At 42.2% G+C, this 17,997-nt stretch overlaps 1 protein-coding gene across 1 annotated transcript in view; it reads right to left on the bottom strand.

Moving 5' to 3' along the window:
• Positions 1-17,790, bottom strand: part of ARID3B (AT-rich interaction domain 3B) — a 55,248-nt gene extending 37,458 nt beyond the window's left edge. Inside the window, exons 1-2 of the mRNA XM_054565190.1 lie at positions 17,700-17,790; positions 14,559-15,166 (exon numbers count right to left, since the gene is read on the bottom strand). Coding sequence (XP_054421165.1) covers positions 14,559-15,089 — 531 coding nt within the window. The 5' untranslated portion in view covers positions 15,090-15,166; positions 17,700-17,790. The remainder of the gene's footprint in view (positions 1-14,558; positions 15,167-17,699) is intronic.
• Between the last annotated feature and the right edge of the window lie 207 nt (positions 17,791-17,997).

The following is a 17,997-nucleotide window of genomic DNA, read 5'->3' as shown; positions in this document are numbered from 1 at the left end:
GATTCATGCCTAATCACTGCCTCCTGTGGGAAGGAAGGGGGGCATGGAGGGCTGGGAGGAAGCAGGCAATAAGATGCTATAGTATTTTTTTTTAAGTATACATGTATTATTTTAAGTTTTCATAAGCATCTATCATCTTAAGTAATTTTGAGAAAGTGATTATAAAAACATTAATAAAGAGATCTTTATGAACACACATGGAAAAATTGCCTTAACACTGACTAAAAAAGCTAGTTATAGCAATAATATGTAGAGTTTCTATTTTTTTTGTTCAAAACAAACAAAATATATGAGTATACTTTACCAAATGCAAAGAATGTACAACACCAACAGTGAACCCTAATGTAAACTATCGACTTTGGGTGGTACTGATATGTCAATATAGGTTCACCAATTGTAACAGATGAATCACTGGTGGGGGGATTTGATAGTGAGGCAGGCTATGCATAATTTGGGACATAGGGGATATGGAAAATCACTGTACCTTCGGCTCGATTTTGCTATGAACCTAAAAATGCTCTAGAAAATGAAGTTTATTTTTAAAAAATGATGCCATTCACATAAAATACAGGGCAAATTAAAAATTAGAGGAAACAAATACACTATTTAGTGTCTATTACCTGCCATCACTCTGCAGGGTGCTGGATACAATGATGATGCTAAAACAGATATGGTCCCTGTCCTCTTAGAGCTTACCATCTAGTATAGAAATCAGATATCAAACAAACCACACAACTATAAAACTATAATGTTCAATGGCAGCATACAACCTAATCTACAATAGAGGTAAAGACAGAGCCGGTGAGGAATTTTTTTTAATTTAAATCATTTTTTATTTTCAGTTACAGTTGACATATTGTATTAGTTTCAGGTGCACACCCGTGATTAGACATTATATAACTTACTAAGTGATCATCCCAGTAAATCTCATACCCATCTGACACCATATATATTAGAACATTATCGACTACATTCTTTATGCTGCACTTTACATCCTCATGACTTTTCTGCAACAACCAATTTGCACTTCTTAATCCCTTCACCTTCTTCATCCACCACCTCCAATCCCCTTCCCATCTGGCAACATTCAAAATGTTCTCTGTACCTGAGTCTGTTTCTGTTATGCTTATTCATTTGTTTGCTTTTTAATATTTTGTTCTTTTTTTAAGAAAATATTTATTTTTAGAGAGAGGAAAAGGGAGGGAGAGAAATATTGATCAGTTGCCTCTCACATGCCCCCAGTGGGCGATGGATCTGAGCCACAACCCAGGCACGTGCCCTGACCCAGAATTGAACCAATGACCTTTATGTTCACAGGCTCGTGCTCAATCCACTGAGCCGTCAGGGTGCTTTTTTTTTTCCTTTTTAAATATTCAATCGTTGAAAGATATGTATTTATTGCCACTTGATTGTTCAAATTTTTTTATTTTTTTTTCCCTTAAAGAAGACCCTTTAACATTTCATGTAATATTGGTTTGGTGGTTGTGAACTCCTTTAAGCTTTTCCTTATCTGGGAAGCTCTTTATATACCCTTTTATTCTAAATGATAGCTTTTCTGGGTAGAGTAATCTTCGTTGTACATCCCTGCTTTTCATCACTTTGAATATTTCTTGCCAATCCCTCCTGGCCTGCAAAGTTTCTGGTGAGAAATCATTTGGCAATTTTTTTTTTAAAACTTATCCACATTCAAGGACTTGCTTATTGATATTATAGACAGAAGAAGGGAGACAGAAAAAGCAGCATCAACGTGAGAGGGAAACATCAATCCACTGCCTCTTGTATGCACCACAGTTGGAGACCAAACCTGCAGCCTAGGCGTGTGACCTGTGAATGGAACTTGGAGTTTATAGGACAATGCTCCAACTAACTGAGCCACACCAGCCAGGGCAATCTGACAGTCTTATGGGAGCTCCCTTGTAGGTAACTAACTGCTTTTCTCTTGCTTTAAAATTCTCTTTGTCTTTAATGTTTGCATTTTAATTATGTGTGGGCCTCTTTGGGTTCATTTCTTTGGGACTCTTTGCACTTCCTGGGCTTGTAGGTCTATTTCCTTCAACAGGTCAGGGAAGTTTTCTGTCATTAGGTTTTCAATTTCTTGCTCTCTCTCTTCTTCTTCTGGTACTCCCATGATATGAGTGTTGGTATATTTGAAGTTGTCCCGGAGGCTCCTTACGCTATCCTCATTTTTTTTGGAATCTTTTTTCCTTTTGCTGTTCTGACTGGGTGTTTTTAGCTTCCTTATATTCCAAATGGTTGATGTGATACTCTTTTTCATCCACTCTATTGATTCTCTGTAAATTGTTCTTTATTTCAATTAGTGTATCTTTCATTTCTGATTGGATTTTTTCCTGCTGTTGAGGTCCTAAGTTTCTTGAGCATCCATATTGCAAGTGTCTTGAACTCTGCATCTGATAGATTGCTTGTCTCCATTTGTTAGTTCTTTTCCTGGAGTTTTGTTCTGTTCTTTCATTTGGGCCATTTTGGGGGTGGGGGGGCGGGTGTCTTCATTTTGGCAGCTACCCTGTGTCTATGTATTAGGTAGAGCTGCTACATCTCCCAAGTTTGGGAGAGTGGCTTAATGTAGTAGGTGTCCTGTAGAGTCTAATGGCAGAGTCTCCTCTATTATCCAAGCCTGGTACTCAAGGTGTGCCTCTCTGTGAATTGTATACACCCCTCTGTTGTAGCTGAGCCTTGATTGCTGTTGGTATATGCAAGGTCAGCCAACAGCTGAGTTCTGTCCAGGGTTACACAACATAAGCTACAAAGTGATCTGCAGATGGCTGCTGCTTGTGCTGGGCTTGGAAGTACCAAGGAGAGGTCAAGCTGTGAACCAAGGCTAGCTGCTGGTGGTGCCAGGCCTGGTGCAACGTAGTGAGAGGTGTGGGCTTGCTGAAAGCAGATGCTGCTTGTTTGAGAGAATTTAGGGAACTCTGAAGCATGGGCAGAGACAGCCATTCATATGGAAAAGGCACTGGATACAGCTGGGTGAGCCTGAAATTTGGGTGGGGCAGGGCTTCAGGGAATCACCCAGGTGGGACAGAGTGAGCCAGGCTGATTCAGTCTCAGATTTGGTGCCTGTCTACTGGCTCTGTGGCTCTGTTGGGGGAGGGTTCAGAAAAGGAAAAATGACCTCTGATTTAATTCTCACCTTCATCTATTCTACTGTTGATTGCTATGCATTATTCTTCATTTCAGTTAGCGGATTCTTCATTTCTGACTGGTTCTTTCTTATGGTTTCAATATCCCTTCTACGCTGCTGAAGTTCTGAGTTCTTTGAGCATCTTTATAACCAGTGTTTTGAACTCTGCATCTAACAGATGGCTTGTCTCCATTTTGTTTAGTTCTTTTTCTAGAGTTTTAATCTGTTCTTTCCTTTGGGACATGTTTTTCTGGTCTCCTTATTCTGTTAGGCAGAATGGCCTAATATAGTACATGTCCTATAGAGTCCAGTGGCACAACCTCCCAGATCACCCAAGCTGAGCACCTGCGGTACGGCCCCCCCATGTGAGCTGTGTACACCCTCCACTTGTAGTTGATCCTTGATTGCTATTGGCATGGCAATGGGAGGGATTTACTCAGGGGCCGGTTGGCTGCAAGGACTAGCTGCAACCAATGACCACTGACCTCCGACCACCTTGGAGAATCAGCTGTGCAAGGGCCTCACCCACAGAATAAGATTTACTTCAGTGGGGTTCTGGTGCCTACTGAGTCCACCCCTTGAGTGTATCGCTGTAGAGGTGGCTGGGTGGTGTTTTGACATCGTCTGAAGCTGTCCACCAGGTGCGCTGGCTCGGGGCCTCCCAGGGGGTGCAGGCCAAGGTCAGCCACTGCCAGTGTTCTGCCTGGGGCCACTGTGCTTGAGCTACAAAGTGATTTGCAGATGACTGCCATTTGTTCTGGGCTTGGAAGTGCCCAGGAGAGGCCAAGCTGCAAGCGAGGGCTGGCTGCTGCTAGCAACGGGCCTGGGGCCACCCAGCAAGATGTAGGGGGCATGCTGAGGCCAGATGCTGCTTGTTTGAGGGACTTTAGCAAAGTCTAAAGTATGAGCCAAGACAGGTCATTTGTATGGAAAAGCCACTGGAAACAGCTTGGGTGGGCATGCAAGTTTGGGGGGCGGTGAGAACAGTGTGAAGCAGGCTTATGGAGACTCAGATATGGCATTCCCCTGCAGGCTCTTTGGGGGGAAAGGCTGAGAAAAGAACAAGAGCCCCATCAGCACTGCTATCTGCGAGAAGGCTGCCCCTCCAGCTCTTGCCCTGATACGAGGCACGTCAGTTCCATCCCATATGTCCCTGGTGCCTTTGGGGCTGCAGTCCTAGCACTGGAGCTCAGAAAAAATGAGTTTGAGTGAGTCTATGTGAATCCTTTACGAGAAATTCCCTGGGACTCCAAAAGCCTTCTCTCTTACTCAGCCTCAATTCCCACTAGTTTTTACAGCCAGAAGTTACGGGGACTTCTCTTCCCAGCACTGGAACCCTGGGCTTGGGGGGTCTGGTGTGGGGCTCAGACCTCTCACTACTCAGGGGGAAGGGGGAACCTCCATAGCTTACATATCCCTTGCAATTTTTATCTGCCACAAGTAGTAGGTATGGGACCAGCCTGTTCCATATCTCCGCCCCTCTGTCTCAATGTGGCTTCTTTAAATTCCTAGTTGTAGGACTTCTATTGAGCTAGATTTCAGGCAGTTCTGAATGATTATTGTTCTGTAGTTTAGCTGTAATTATGATATGGCTGTGGGAGGACGGGAGTACCATGTTTACCTATGCAGCCATCTTGACTGGAATGAGGAAGTCATGTTAAAGTAGGAACTAAAGGCTAGGTGAGAGCCTGGAGGAGTGCAAAAGCAAGGCTGAAGAAGCAGGCAAGGATCAGATTCTGCAGATTACAACTAAAGCAAGTGACATAATACTTGGAGGGCATTAAAGGAGTGACATAATTTAATTTGATTTTTAGAAGATCACTATAGGTCAGGGGTATCCAACCTGTGGGCACAGGCAGCATGCAGCCTAGGATAGCTATGAACGCGACCCAACACAAAACTGTAAATGTACTTAATCACTGAGTTTTTTTGTGATTACATGTTGCAACATCACATAAAATAAAGGTACATGTGCTCTTGTTATTTGTATGCACTGGTGGCTTCAGTTTTATGGTGGTGGGCAGCTTCCAGAGTGTTATCTTCTAAGCACGGACAGTAGAACTGACACCATGAGATGTTACCTGTGCTCATGGTGAGTTAGCAAGGCAGCGATAATATTTCAACCTATCATTGCAACATTAGGAGTTTAATGTTATTTAGAAGTCAAGGTTAGCATTCTCATTTGATTATTAAAGGTATTTCCACACCTTGACAGTGCCTCACACATTGCCCACCACGCTTTACAACTGGCCCTCCGCTTCGCCCTGCATGGGTAGAGAGGGTTGTGGAAGGTCCCAAACCCTGCTTTCTATTTTCCTGTCAATTAACTTTCATAATAAAAGTAAATAAAGTCCCTTATCTATTATAATTTTTTTCAATCCCAGCATGGGTTCTACAGCATGTCAAAAGAAAAACAGACTCCAAAACAAAAATTATGGATGAAAAGCCCTGGCTGGTGTGGTTCAGTGGACTGAGTGCCAGCCTGGGAGCGGAACGGTTTGGTTTCCAGTCAGGGCACATGCCTGGGTTGCGGCCCAGGTCCCCAGTTGGGCATGTGCAAGAGGTAACAGATCAATGTATCTCTTGCACATCGATGTTCTCTCCCACTCTTTCTCCCTCCCTTCCCCCTCTCTAAAAATAAATAAATCAAATCTTTAATAAAAAAAAACAATAAAATAAAAAAGAAAAGAAAAATTATGGATGAAGGAAGACTGTTCAATGAAAAGTAGGCAGATGACTGTTTTTCTTTGTCAAAGCAAATAGTAAGGCACTCTGCTTAATTTGTAGGGCATTTGTGCAAGTTTTCAAAGACTATAATTTGAAAAGGCATTATATGCAAAAGCATGCTGCCCAATTCAATGTGTATGAAGAATTCTGTCACAAGGACAAAATAGCAGAACTGAAAAAAAAAGTCTGTCTTCTCAACAAAAATTTTTTCAGAAAGTTACAATTTGGGTAGATTCCACTGAAAAGGCTGTTAGTTATGTGGCAGCATATTTACTAGCAAAAAAATCAAAACCATTTACTGATGGTGAGTTTATTAAGCAATGTATAGAAAGTGTAGCGGATATAATTTGCCCTGAAAAAAGGGGGATATTTCTAAAATCAGTTTGTCTCAGCAGGCTGTAGCCAAGTGAATTGGAAGAAATTGGAAAATCTATTGAAAGAAGTTTGGAGAGTAAAGCTGCTAATTTTAAATTTTATGGTTTGGTGATGGAGGATAGCACCGATGTTACAGATACGGCTCAACCTGCCATTTTATTATTAGAGGTATTGATAATGAATATAATGTCATTGAAGAAATGATTTCTTTAGTGCCATTACAAGACACAATTAAATCAAGAGATTTACATGAAGCAGTAAAAAATATGTTAAAGCAATTTTTTTTGTACACTGTCAACATACCTGGTACAGTTAACTGATGGTGCCCAGCGATGGTAGGTAAAAGAGAGGGACTCGTAAAATTAATAGAAGACGATGCAATTGCCGCCCAAAGTTCATGTTTGACAAAGTATCACTGCAAAGTACATCAAGAAAATGTATGCACAAAAGCTAAAAATGGATAATGTCATGCAAATCATCATCAAGACTGTGAATTTCCTAAGAGCCAGGGGACTGAATCATTGCAAATTCCAGGAATTCCTTAAAAGTACTAATGTAGACTATGGCAACATTTACTTTACACAAGCAAGATGGCTAAATCAAGACCAAATATTGAAAAGATTTTATCATTTGCGACATGTTATCAAGTCGTTTGTGGTATCAAAAAAAAAATTTGTGCCAGAAACGGATGATGAAAACTGGCTTACAATTTAGCATTTTTAGTGGCTATAACCACTCATTTAAATGAGTTAAACATGCATATTCAAGGTGCAAACCAACTTATCAATACCATGTTTTGAACCATAACAGTGTTCCAAATGAAACTGAAATTCTGGCAAGCTCAAATTAGGGCAAACAATTTTATGCATTTTGGTATGTTGGCTAAACACAGTCCGTGAACAGCAAAAGATATGCAGCCTTGCTTTTCAATTTGAAACAAGAATTTGAAAACAGATTTTAAGATTTCCAGGAAAATAATTAATATTTTGCTATATTTGCGACTCTATTTTCAATCGATATAAATGTTACCTGTCAATTTTCAAATGAAGTGCAGAGAGTTGCAATCTGACATTCAACTTAAAGAAAAATTTGACCATGTCTCTTTTTATACTGGACTTTTTATAGTCCAGTAAAATCTTCCCAGAGACAAATACCCCTTGTTTCACAATCACGTCTTATTCATGTCATCGCTATTTGGCAGCACCTACATTTGCAAGCAGCTATTTTCAAGAATGGAACACATTAAGAGTAAAATTAGAACCAAAATATCTGATGAGCACCTTGAGAACTCACTGAGAATTGCAACTTCTTGTATCGAATCAGACACTGATGTGCTAGTTTCTCAAATACAGTGTCAAACATCCCACTAATTTTATGTTGCCCTCTTTTCTTTTAATTTTATAATAAAAAATATTTAAAAACCATCAATGATGTTTTAGTACCTAGATATGAACATTTTCTGTATTAGTGATCACAAACTTGGAACCCGCTCAACGATTTTAAAAGATTACTGAAAGAGCCTCCACATAATTAAGGTTATTGTAGGAGGACTTTTTTGCTTATTTGTGGTGGTGGATATCACAAAAAATATTCATGGATCTTTTTTTTGCTCATCAGTTTTCATTATAGTGTTTGTGTATTTAATGTGTGGCCCAAGACAACCCTTCTTCTTCCAGTGTGGCCCGGAGATGCCAAAACGCTGGACACCCCTGCTCTAGGGGCTGTTTAGAGAATGTATTCAAATGGGGGAGGAAAGACAAACTAGTTGACACCTACAGCAGTAGGTAGGTAGCTTGGTTAGGCAGGTAATAGTGGAGAAGAAGTGGCAGGATTCTATATATTTAGATGGAACAATTGATAAGCCTTGGTGATAGACTAGACATCACCAGATGGAGTGTAGGAGGTATGAAAGACTCTGAGGTTTCTGATGTGAATGACCAACTCAATAGAAGTGCCATTCACAGAGAGGAAAAATAGAGGAGGAAATAACCATGAGGGAATAAGTTGGAAACCAAGAGATCAATTTTATAGGAGTTAAACTTGAGATGCCAGTAAAAATCTATGTGGAAATACCAAGGAAGTAAGGAATATATCCTTTCAGCTCAGAATGGAAACAGGGGCTCAAACAATAGGTATTAGAATCAAATACTTGCAGAATAGTACTTAAAGCCATGAAAGTAAAAGAAATTGCCCAGGGATTACATATAGAGAAGAGAGTTTAAGACTGAGCCCCCAGGAACTTGGGAGCTCTAGACGTCAAGATAGAAGAGAAAGATAAGGAAAATAAGCAAATGGGGCTATGAAAAGCAAAAGAGAATGTTTCAAGGACAAGGGTCAAAAGTATCTTATATTGCTGAGGGAGCAAATGAAGTGAAGGCAAGCTGGGCTTAGCAACATAGTGGTCATTAGGCAGCCTTACCAAGAGGAACTTCAGGGACATGGAAGAGAAAGAGTCTGGACTAGAAGAGTGTTGAGTGAGTAGGAGGTGACAAAGCGGAGGTAAGGAGTGCAAGTAATTCCTCCAAGATTTGTTATGGGGGGAAAGGTAGACAGGACTACATTAACAGCTGGGAAAAGATGTGCTGGAAGGAAAATATTTTTAAAAGGGACCTCTTGTTTCCTTGTAGCAATCGAATCAGGCATATTTATTAGGGAGTTTTGTTTTTTTTTAATTTGTGAGATAGTGGAACATTTGTGAATGTGGAAAAGGCTTCAGAAGACAGTCCAAAGATTCAGGGAAATAGAAGTTCACTAATGGAGCAAGTCCCTGAAAATTAGGACAGCACGGGATCTGGGACATACATGGAGGGATTAGTGTTTGGTAATAAGGATCAGGACCCAAGTTAAGTCATTGATTTTGCCTTTGTAACAATTTAATACAAAGCTTACTTCTACCTAAAGAAGAAATACACACATATCCTTATTTTAAAGTGGAAGACGCAGCTTCAAAAGTGCAATGCTTTCAGCTCGTATAATCCTGAAATGTTCCAGAGGATTCCAGAATAGTAGAGTTTGGTCACAGCTCTAGAAAAAAGGAGTTGTTTTAGAGTAGTGCCTAGGATTTATGGAGCATCTTAACCTACAAAGGTAGTAAAGACTTAAAAGTTGTAGCGCCAAAAAGTATTTAGGTGCTAGTAACAATGCAACCTAACTTTTGTATGATAGGATAAACTTTACACAGATCTTTCATTCATATTCTTCTTCCACCTTTGTAATATCTTTATTCTTTAAACATAGGGCCTAGAACTAAATGAAAAATACACCAAAATCTCTAATTCCAGGTAATTTTGAGCTTTTGGGGAGAAAGAGAAATTAATGAATCCAATGCAGAATAAATTTTAGGAAGACCTGAAATGACTCTGGGAAGGAGCAGATAAATGACCAACAAGCTTGGGTACTAGAAAATATAAAGAGAAATTACAATTTGTGTTAATAAGAAGATGACTTTTAGTTGTTTGCTATAACTTGGCAGGGAGATAAATAAATCAATAGATAAAATCTTTAAAATTACTACATAAGGATGGTGGGAGAGGATTACCACCATCCTCTGCCACATTCTGGACCAGATAATTCTTTGTTATGGGAGACTGTCCTGTGCACTGTAGACTATTTAGTACTGTCCCTGGTCTCTACCCACTATCTGCTTGTGGCACATTCTCCCTGATTCCCCAGAACCAAGATAACCAAACAGGTTGCCAAACATCCCCTGGAGGGAGAAAGAGGTGGCAATAAGGGCAGGCAAGATTAGCCTACAAAGAAAGTGAGGAAAGCTTTGACCTTATTTTTTTCCAGGCAATAGTTTGCACAATCTTTACAAAAAACATCTAATGCTCCAAAGACATGCAGTATGTACCAAGAAAACCAGGCTGAACCCAAGAGAACACACCTTACTATTTAGAGGGACTCTTAGCTAACAGATTCTGGGGACCAAGTAGTCAGTCAGTCACCCTTTTTCTTTCCCACAGTCAGTAACTACAGTGATTGCTAAAGTATGGAAAACCAGGCCCATACACTCTGGCTCCCACATGCCTCTCAAGCCATCGTTCGTCTATCTATTGTATGGGAGGGAGCCTATGCCCTTCTGGAAACTTGGCTCCACTAGTGGATTCAAGACAAAGAAAGCCTGTACTGCCTGAACTGCCCTCTTTTTAGGACAGAAGACTACCCCTACTAGGCCAGCAACAGCCCCCAGTGGGTAGCATGCTGACAGAGCTCACTGATCTCCCTTGAGGGAAGGGCACTCAGCTCTTTGTTGTCTTGTTTTACAATTATTTACTCTGCCCATTGAAACCTGATTGCCTCTAAAACCCTGGGCTCCCTGGCTTTATTCATCTTCCCATCACTCTGATGTCAGAGAATCCTACGCTCTTTCTAAGGATTCAGGCCTGAGAAGCAATTATTTTCTACAAGTTTTTTTCAAAGAGAATCCATGAAATTATTTTGACTTCACATGTTCTAAGAAACGGATTTCAGAAGCAAAAGATAATCTGTGGAGCCCTTAAGCTTTTCAACTTCCGCTTTTCAGTTAGCAGATATTGTGCCGCCTCCTCTACCCATCAAAATCTTGCAAAATACCTTTGGGCTTTCTTGTTTGTTTACCAAGTTATGCTAGCTACAGTATCGACAAAATTAACTCTTTTACCTCAATGTGTGAATGTTTGAAGCAAAACTTTGTTTTAAAATTATCTGTCAGCATAGCTTCGACTGAACAGTTTGGCTTAAGCTGACTCAGGACAGAGTGAAATTGTTGCAACCCAAGACCCAACAACTCCTCTTGAGGTTCCCACACTGCCTCTGCTGATCAGGATGAGCTCCTTGAGGGACAAGCATGCCTTAGTCCCTGAAGCACAGGCCTGGCCCAAAGAAGGCTCTCTAAAAGTTTGCTGTGTAAAAACAACAAAATGAACGCTGCAGCACATTAACAATAAGAACATTTTGTGTCAATCTTTGTAATTTTTGCTGAAGCAAGAGATCATTTATTTCTGTTCTCTAGTAAGTAACTGCTTAAGAAACAAAAGACTATGAATAATAAAAAAACCAGTCTTGTGGTTCCTAATGGTTCCTAATAGGCTCTCCCCATAATTTTTTTTTTTTTGGCTCCTCTTTTGAAACACAACTGAAAAAAAGGTTTTTAAGTCCCTAAGCACATAGTTTACTGCTTTAAAAGCAGGATCAGCCGTGGCCGGGAAGCTCTGTTAGAGCACCCTCCTGATGCATGATGGTTGTAGGTCTGATCCCTGGTCAGGGCAGAAACAAGAATTAACCAACGAATGCATAAATAAGTGGAATAACAAACTGACGTTCCCCCTCTCTCCCCTCACTCCATCCCTCTCAAATCAGTAAATAAAAATTTAAAACAGAAAAAAAAACAACAACCAAAAAGCAGGATCAAAGGTGGAGGGCACAAACCACAAGGATTTTGTAAAATTAAATTCAGAAGGAAAGGAGGTACACATCTAAGGTTTTGAGCCACTGTTACCCAATGACCCCCTAACCCAATTCTTGATCCTCAAATCCAAGGGGAAAGTAAATTCAGGGGATGAGATTAGACCTCATTCAGCTACACTGGCATTTATAAAACATTTTGGCAGTGCTCTGCCAGGCAGTCTATAATTAGTGAGTATGCCTCAGAGACTTAAAAGGAACTCAACGAGTTTCAGAAACGCACAGCCAGTCCCCCTAGCCCCGAGCTGTGTGGTCACAGGACTGCTGCCATCTAGAACCCAGCACTGGGTACCTGCTACCATGTGCACGTGTGTGCGCGCACACGCCAGTTCTGAAGAGTCTCTTTTTTCAAAGCTCTAATGGCCTGACCTCAACACCTGCTGCACTTCCTGAAGACAGACAGGCTCTGGAGCTCCAGTTGTTCCTCGCACGCCACTGCACTTTCTAGGAACGACCGCACACACGCAAAGGCTGGCCAGCTGCCAAGGCAGGGGCAGCCCAGCTGCCTCAGGCCTGAACTTTCCCAGTGCCGTCAGGGCGGGATCCCACTATGAGCTGACTCAGCGGCCAGCATGGAACCCTGCCAACCACCCAGCAGTGCGGGGGCTGCCAGCAACTCACAGATGTCTTGCTAACCAGAGCAATCAGCCAGGAGGCAGGTCTGGGCTGACAGCCAGGCTGCTGCTGTCGTGGAAGCTGGGCTTTTCAGATCCCTTGTCCTATCTCTGCCACTACTCCCTGGCGATCTAAGGAAAAACCTCTGTGTGTCTCAGCATCTTCCCTTCCTCAGGGCAGGTCTGTGCAGAATCAGTGGAGGTGGCAGTTTGTATTAAAGAGCACCTGGAGCACTGCCACCTAACCACATGCTAGCTCAGTTAATCCTCGCAACATCCTTCTATTCCTTTCGCAGCCCTGACAGAACTCCTCTTGAAAGAACTTTCAACTGCAGATTGTCTCGAGTCCACAGCCCCTTTTAGGCTCCCTGCAGACAGTTCCAGAATAATACATGAAAATACAGGACTATGAAACATTAGTTTGCTATAATGTCAGAAAAGAGAGAAACTAGAGCCAGAACACTTTTATTTTATTAATATTTTTTTGCTATCTCCCCCATTTTTCATTTTTCAATTAACAAAGAAGGTGCCATCCTTCAAAAGTAAGACCTAGCAGGATGTCCTAATTCGTTTGTTCCCTGGTATACTTTGCACCAGTTCTCTCTTCTACCTGTATTCAGACGCTGTTTCACCATGTGGCACTTCTTTACCAGAGTTCAGCATTGGATCAGACCAGAGAAATGATATGCCAAAAGGAGAATGAAACTATATGGAGCCATAAAATACCTTGGGCTCCCCTTCTGAAGTTTTTTTGTTATTGTTCTGTTGGCAAGTTCATTCACAAAATATTTAAGTATCTCTCTGCTAGCCACCAAGTCTGATAACTTCTGTAAATTTTTCATAAGGGTGTGTGATTGCCATTTTGCAACTGCTGATAATAAAAATTGCCTTTTAATTCACTAAAACAAAAACAAAAACCTGTTCAAGGTTTTTATTTCACAGATACAAGACAGGCACAGAGAGATGAAGAGACCTATTGAAAGATCACAGGGTAATGAATGGAAGAAATGGGATTTGGACCTCACTTTGTTGGCTCTGGAATCTCCTGCTGACATCATCTGAGTTGTAAACTCAGATGAACTGCACAGGCTCCTGTATACAAAACGGCTGATTTTTCAGGGTCCAAAGAACTTTCCATAGGTGACTTAAGTTGCCCTGTGAAAATTCACAGCTTTTCATAATTGGTGTCTAAACCACACCACCGGACCGCACAAAGAGTATGTGCTTATGGGGAGTATACAGAAATTACTAGCTTTATCATAAGCTTCTTGTCCAAGCACCAGTAAGTCACAATCTGGAACAACTTATCATTGATCCCATTCTCTGGGTGAGGAAAAAGTGCATGGCAGGTCAGAAACAGAAGAGGAATATAAATCAAAGGCTTGGTTGAGAACAGATTCTTTAGGCTCCACCCCCTAAGATAATTCATTAGGACCCTGCAATGTATATATTTTTAAAGCTCCCTAGATGACTCTAATGCTCATTATGTTTAAAAATCACTTAAACTTGCCTTGGCTAAAATGGGCATTTTGAGGACTACCCTTTCCTGTGAAATAAAATCATGTCTAAGGGCTCTTTGTTAGAAAATACACACAATGCAAGCACTTCTTGTCAGTTATGTTTAGCAGCCAAACAACAAAACTGTCCTTAAAGAATGGGATCCTGGGTTAGTCTGGAGCTAAGAAACTATCCTAAGCAAGATTGTTCTTTGCTCTGGCCAGGTGTGGTTGGAGCACTGTCTAGTACATCAAAATGTTGCAAGTTTGATCCTCAGTCACTGCACATATGGGAGGCAACCAATCAATGTTTATCTTTCACATCGATATTTCTTTCCATTTCTCTCTCTAAAATCAATAAACATATCCTAGGGTGAGGATTTTTATAAAAAGTTAAAAAAAAAAGATTATTCTTTTACATCACTACTAGGAAAACTGTAATTAGAGTCACATATCTCATTTTTAGATATTCCTCATAACACTGTTGAAACCTCATCCTTCCTTAAGAAAAAGAGATTATACTAACATTCTCTCCCTTCACACTTGGAACAATCTATACGAGCAGTGACTTACACATTTCTTTGCTTTAATCAAGAAAACAAGTATGACGAAAAAAACTAATGTCTGTTCATGCCTAAGCTGCTGGTCACTGAAGTAGGGTAAGGAGGCAAAGAGTGGCACAGACCCTGGTCCTGGCAGTCCAGTGTCCCTCTCTGGCTAGCCTTTAGAAGAACAAATGACCCCCATGCAAGAAAGTCTGACCTGTTTGAGCTGCTCATCCTGATTCCAGCCTGGCGGCCCAGCTCCAGAGACTGAAGGTGGGGCCTTGGTAGCATCTTTGGTATGGTCTTCTTGAGCTTGCTGTCCATGTGGTGGGAGCCCTGGTGCTGGAAGGACGCCAGATACATGTGCTCCTCTGGGGTCTTGGCAAACTACTTTCTGCCCTTGAGAATATTTTGAAGCAGCCCGGGCCTCTTTCTCAGCCACATCTGCAATGTCATCATCCCCATCGTCATCTTCCAAGCCTCCCTCCTCTTCCTCAGGCTCTGAGTTTGCGCTGTTCCGTTCAAAAACTCGGGTCACTGCTGTGGGCGGATGAACTCTGGCTAAGGGACCCAGGGAAGAGCTGCCAGCAGGCCGCCCAGGTGTGGCAGAAAGGAGAGTCTGTGTGACCAGCTTCTGGGCATACAAGAACTGGGCTTCTCTCATTTGCTGTCCCTGCTTCTCTCTGGCATCCATCCCCAGAGGAGCTATGTTCGGTGGCTGCGGTGGTGGCTGCTGCGGTGGCTCCATCACGGCCTAAAGCTTCACCCACCAATTGGCATGGCTCTGAACCTGGGCACAGCCCAGCAGGCACACTGGGTCTAAACCTTAAGTGATTAACAGAAACCACGAAGAAGGAGAAAAGAGAAAAAAAAATCACTATGGAAAACAGGTATAAGATAACTTTCTTTTCTCCAGTAAAGGGAATGAGTTCTGAACACTAAACATAAGCTCCTAAACCTGAATTTTAACATGAGTGAGTGGTGGGAGTTTCAGGGGTGAGTAAGGTAGAGAAATGTGTGAGAGGAATAAGATTTAAAAGGGGAATATGGGATGAATCTTATTAGTGATGGACTACTGTGCGTATAAAAAGAAGTAAATCCAGGTGGTATCTAGTATATAAACCACCTGCGTTCTGATCTCTCTCCCTCAACATACCAAACATTAATCTGTTTATTACTGGAAAGGCAACAAGGTTTGCACTGTACAAAGGCTGTGAATATGAAAACCACAATAATAAAAGGAAGAGCTTGCCTACAAAACAGAAAATATTGCTTAGTTCTCAGGTCCATCAGAGAAAGAAATTATCATCCAAACTAGACACAGAACTATCAGACAGACAAAATGACTTCTTTCACAGACGAGAAGAATTTAGCAATCTGCTCTTGGGTCTAAACTTTTCAAATTTCCCAGATCAAATTGCCAGCCTGCTTTTCAAGTGGGCTGGGCCATGCCAACAGGACATTATAGCCTAAAAAGAATCCAATTTCAACAAGATGAAAGAATGTATGCCCCCCTCCAATCCAGCAAGGAGGCAAGAGTTTCAAATTGCAATGGTCACTCCAAAACAAACAGGGGGAAATGCCTCTGGAGATTTTAAAGTTAATTAATTTGAAACAGATATCAATATTATCTAAACAGTAAGTTAATGCTTTTTTATACACAGCCAAGTAAATTCTTCACATCCTCTTTCTTTCTGAAGCATTTCTACTATGCTCTATAGCAAATACAAAAAGAAAAGGCTTTTAGGCCAAAAATATTCTGGGGGCTGGTTTATCAGCATTCTTACCAATCAGTATCCAAATACACACCCCTTTCACATGCTCTCCTCCTCTCACTCCCCCTTCCCTTCCTCCTCTCCAATTCCTACCCCCAATAAGCATCATTTGAGCTATGCTACTTCATCAAGGCTTCATAACTGAATGGAGATTACTACTATGCCTGGGCAAATTTTAAGTGAACAGGGCTTGTAATATGGCATACAATGTTATCATCACGTGAAAAGAGAGTGCACTGCACTGGTTGGGAATTAACATTTGCATTGTTCTGCTGTTTCAGGATTGGGTGGAAAGGTTAAAAGAAACAAAGTAATCGTTAGCATCTTCAAAAATTCATGGGGAAATAATCACATCCCCAGCAATAAAAACTGCTTTGATGTTTAAGTATTTTAATGGGTTACAAAAAAAAGGGTCTAATTTTTAAAGCTAGGCAAAAAAAAAAAAAAAAGATAAAAAAACTAATTTTCTATTTATCTTAGAAGCACTGCTTTTGGCTTTTGTATTCTGAGAAAGAGTCAAATTCCAATTTGCCTCCTACTACCTTTAATTCCTTGCTTAGCACTTTAGAAAGTGTGTTATGCCTGTACCATACTTTCATTCTGCTTTAGCCCTTTTTATAGTGTAACAAAGCAGGAAAAGATTTACACCCACATTAAATCCAGTCAGCAAAAGTATTCGTTTAAAATTAAAACAGTTTGCATCAAAGAAAATTAAACTAAAGAATGAAGCAAATAATTCGTTGGCCCTTTTAATTTTCCTTATAATCATTACAGCTAATCGGGGGCAGGAAATTTTTTAACCAAGTCCTGCCAGTCATTGAACTGCTTCTTGTGGCACCATCTCTGCTGTCCCTAGCAGAGGAAGATGTGTCTCACAGCCTCTTTAGAAAGACTGATATGACTCAGTTCTACAACTCAATACACACACCCTACCCCCAAAAGCCCATCGTCCCCCGTCCCTAAGCAGCCAGTCGATCCAAACAACAATACCACCTGTCTACATTTAAAAAACTCGTCTCAGAACTCTTAAGTCACTTCATCCCTTCACACGGCCCCCTTCCCTCATTTCCCTAAAGTTCCCAGACCACCGAGTCCGGAGCAACGGACTGTTTGCAGCTTTGAACCAGGTCTCATTCACCACTCCCAGTATCTTCACTGCGCGATGTCTCTGGCCCTGGCCTCCTTCAAGCCCTATACCTCCCTCCCCGGTTACTCTCTCCCCCCGCTTTTTTATACACCCTCCCCGCCCCCCGCCACAGCCAGTCCGATTACTTTTACCTCTACCAGCCCTCCTAGCCAATCCACTGGCTCTTCTGTTTGTCCCAACCCCACCTATCTCGCCTTCTCAGTTCCCGGGGGATGGGGGAGAGCCTTACTCGGCCCATCCTTTTATCTACAATCACCCTAAGAGGCGCAGAGCGTCTCCGGTTTCCTCCCAGCGCTCTGACTTTTCCTCCGCGGCCCCCAGTCTCCGCCGGCCAGTGCCTTCACGTCTATCCTTGCACACCTGCCCCTCCATTGCCTCCACCTGCTACAGACCCCGCTCCCGCCGCGGCTGAGGGAGCCGGGACCGCACGACTTACCTGTGCCAGGGGCTCCAGGTTCAGGGGCGGTGGAGGAGCCAGTGGCTCAGACCCCAGCACCACCGCCGCTCCTTCGACTGGTCCGCAGCCGGGGGCCACAGCCGGGGCGGGGCCCGCACCGGAAGCGGCGCCGCGGGGCCCGCCCGTCAGCCCTGGGTGGGGAGGGGGCGGGGCCGCTAGGGATGGGGCGCGGCCTAAAGCCGGAAGCGGCCAAAAAGGGATCGAGGGGCGGGGTCAGGCGGAAGTGACTTCTTAGGGACGGCACCGCCCAATTAAGTCGTGAACGGAAGCGGGTCGG

The sequence above is a fragment of the Pteronotus mesoamericanus genome, unplaced genomic scaffold (genome assembly GCF_021234165.1).
Source record: "Pteronotus mesoamericanus isolate MK-2021 breed Mesoamerican mustached bat unplaced genomic scaffold, CSHL_Meso_final contig_100, whole genome shotgun sequence".
In the NCBI taxonomy this organism is placed as follows: Eukaryota; Metazoa; Chordata; class Mammalia; order Chiroptera; family Mormoopidae; genus Pteronotus; species Pteronotus mesoamericanus.
This window is presented reverse-complemented; position numbering and strand designations above follow the sequence as displayed.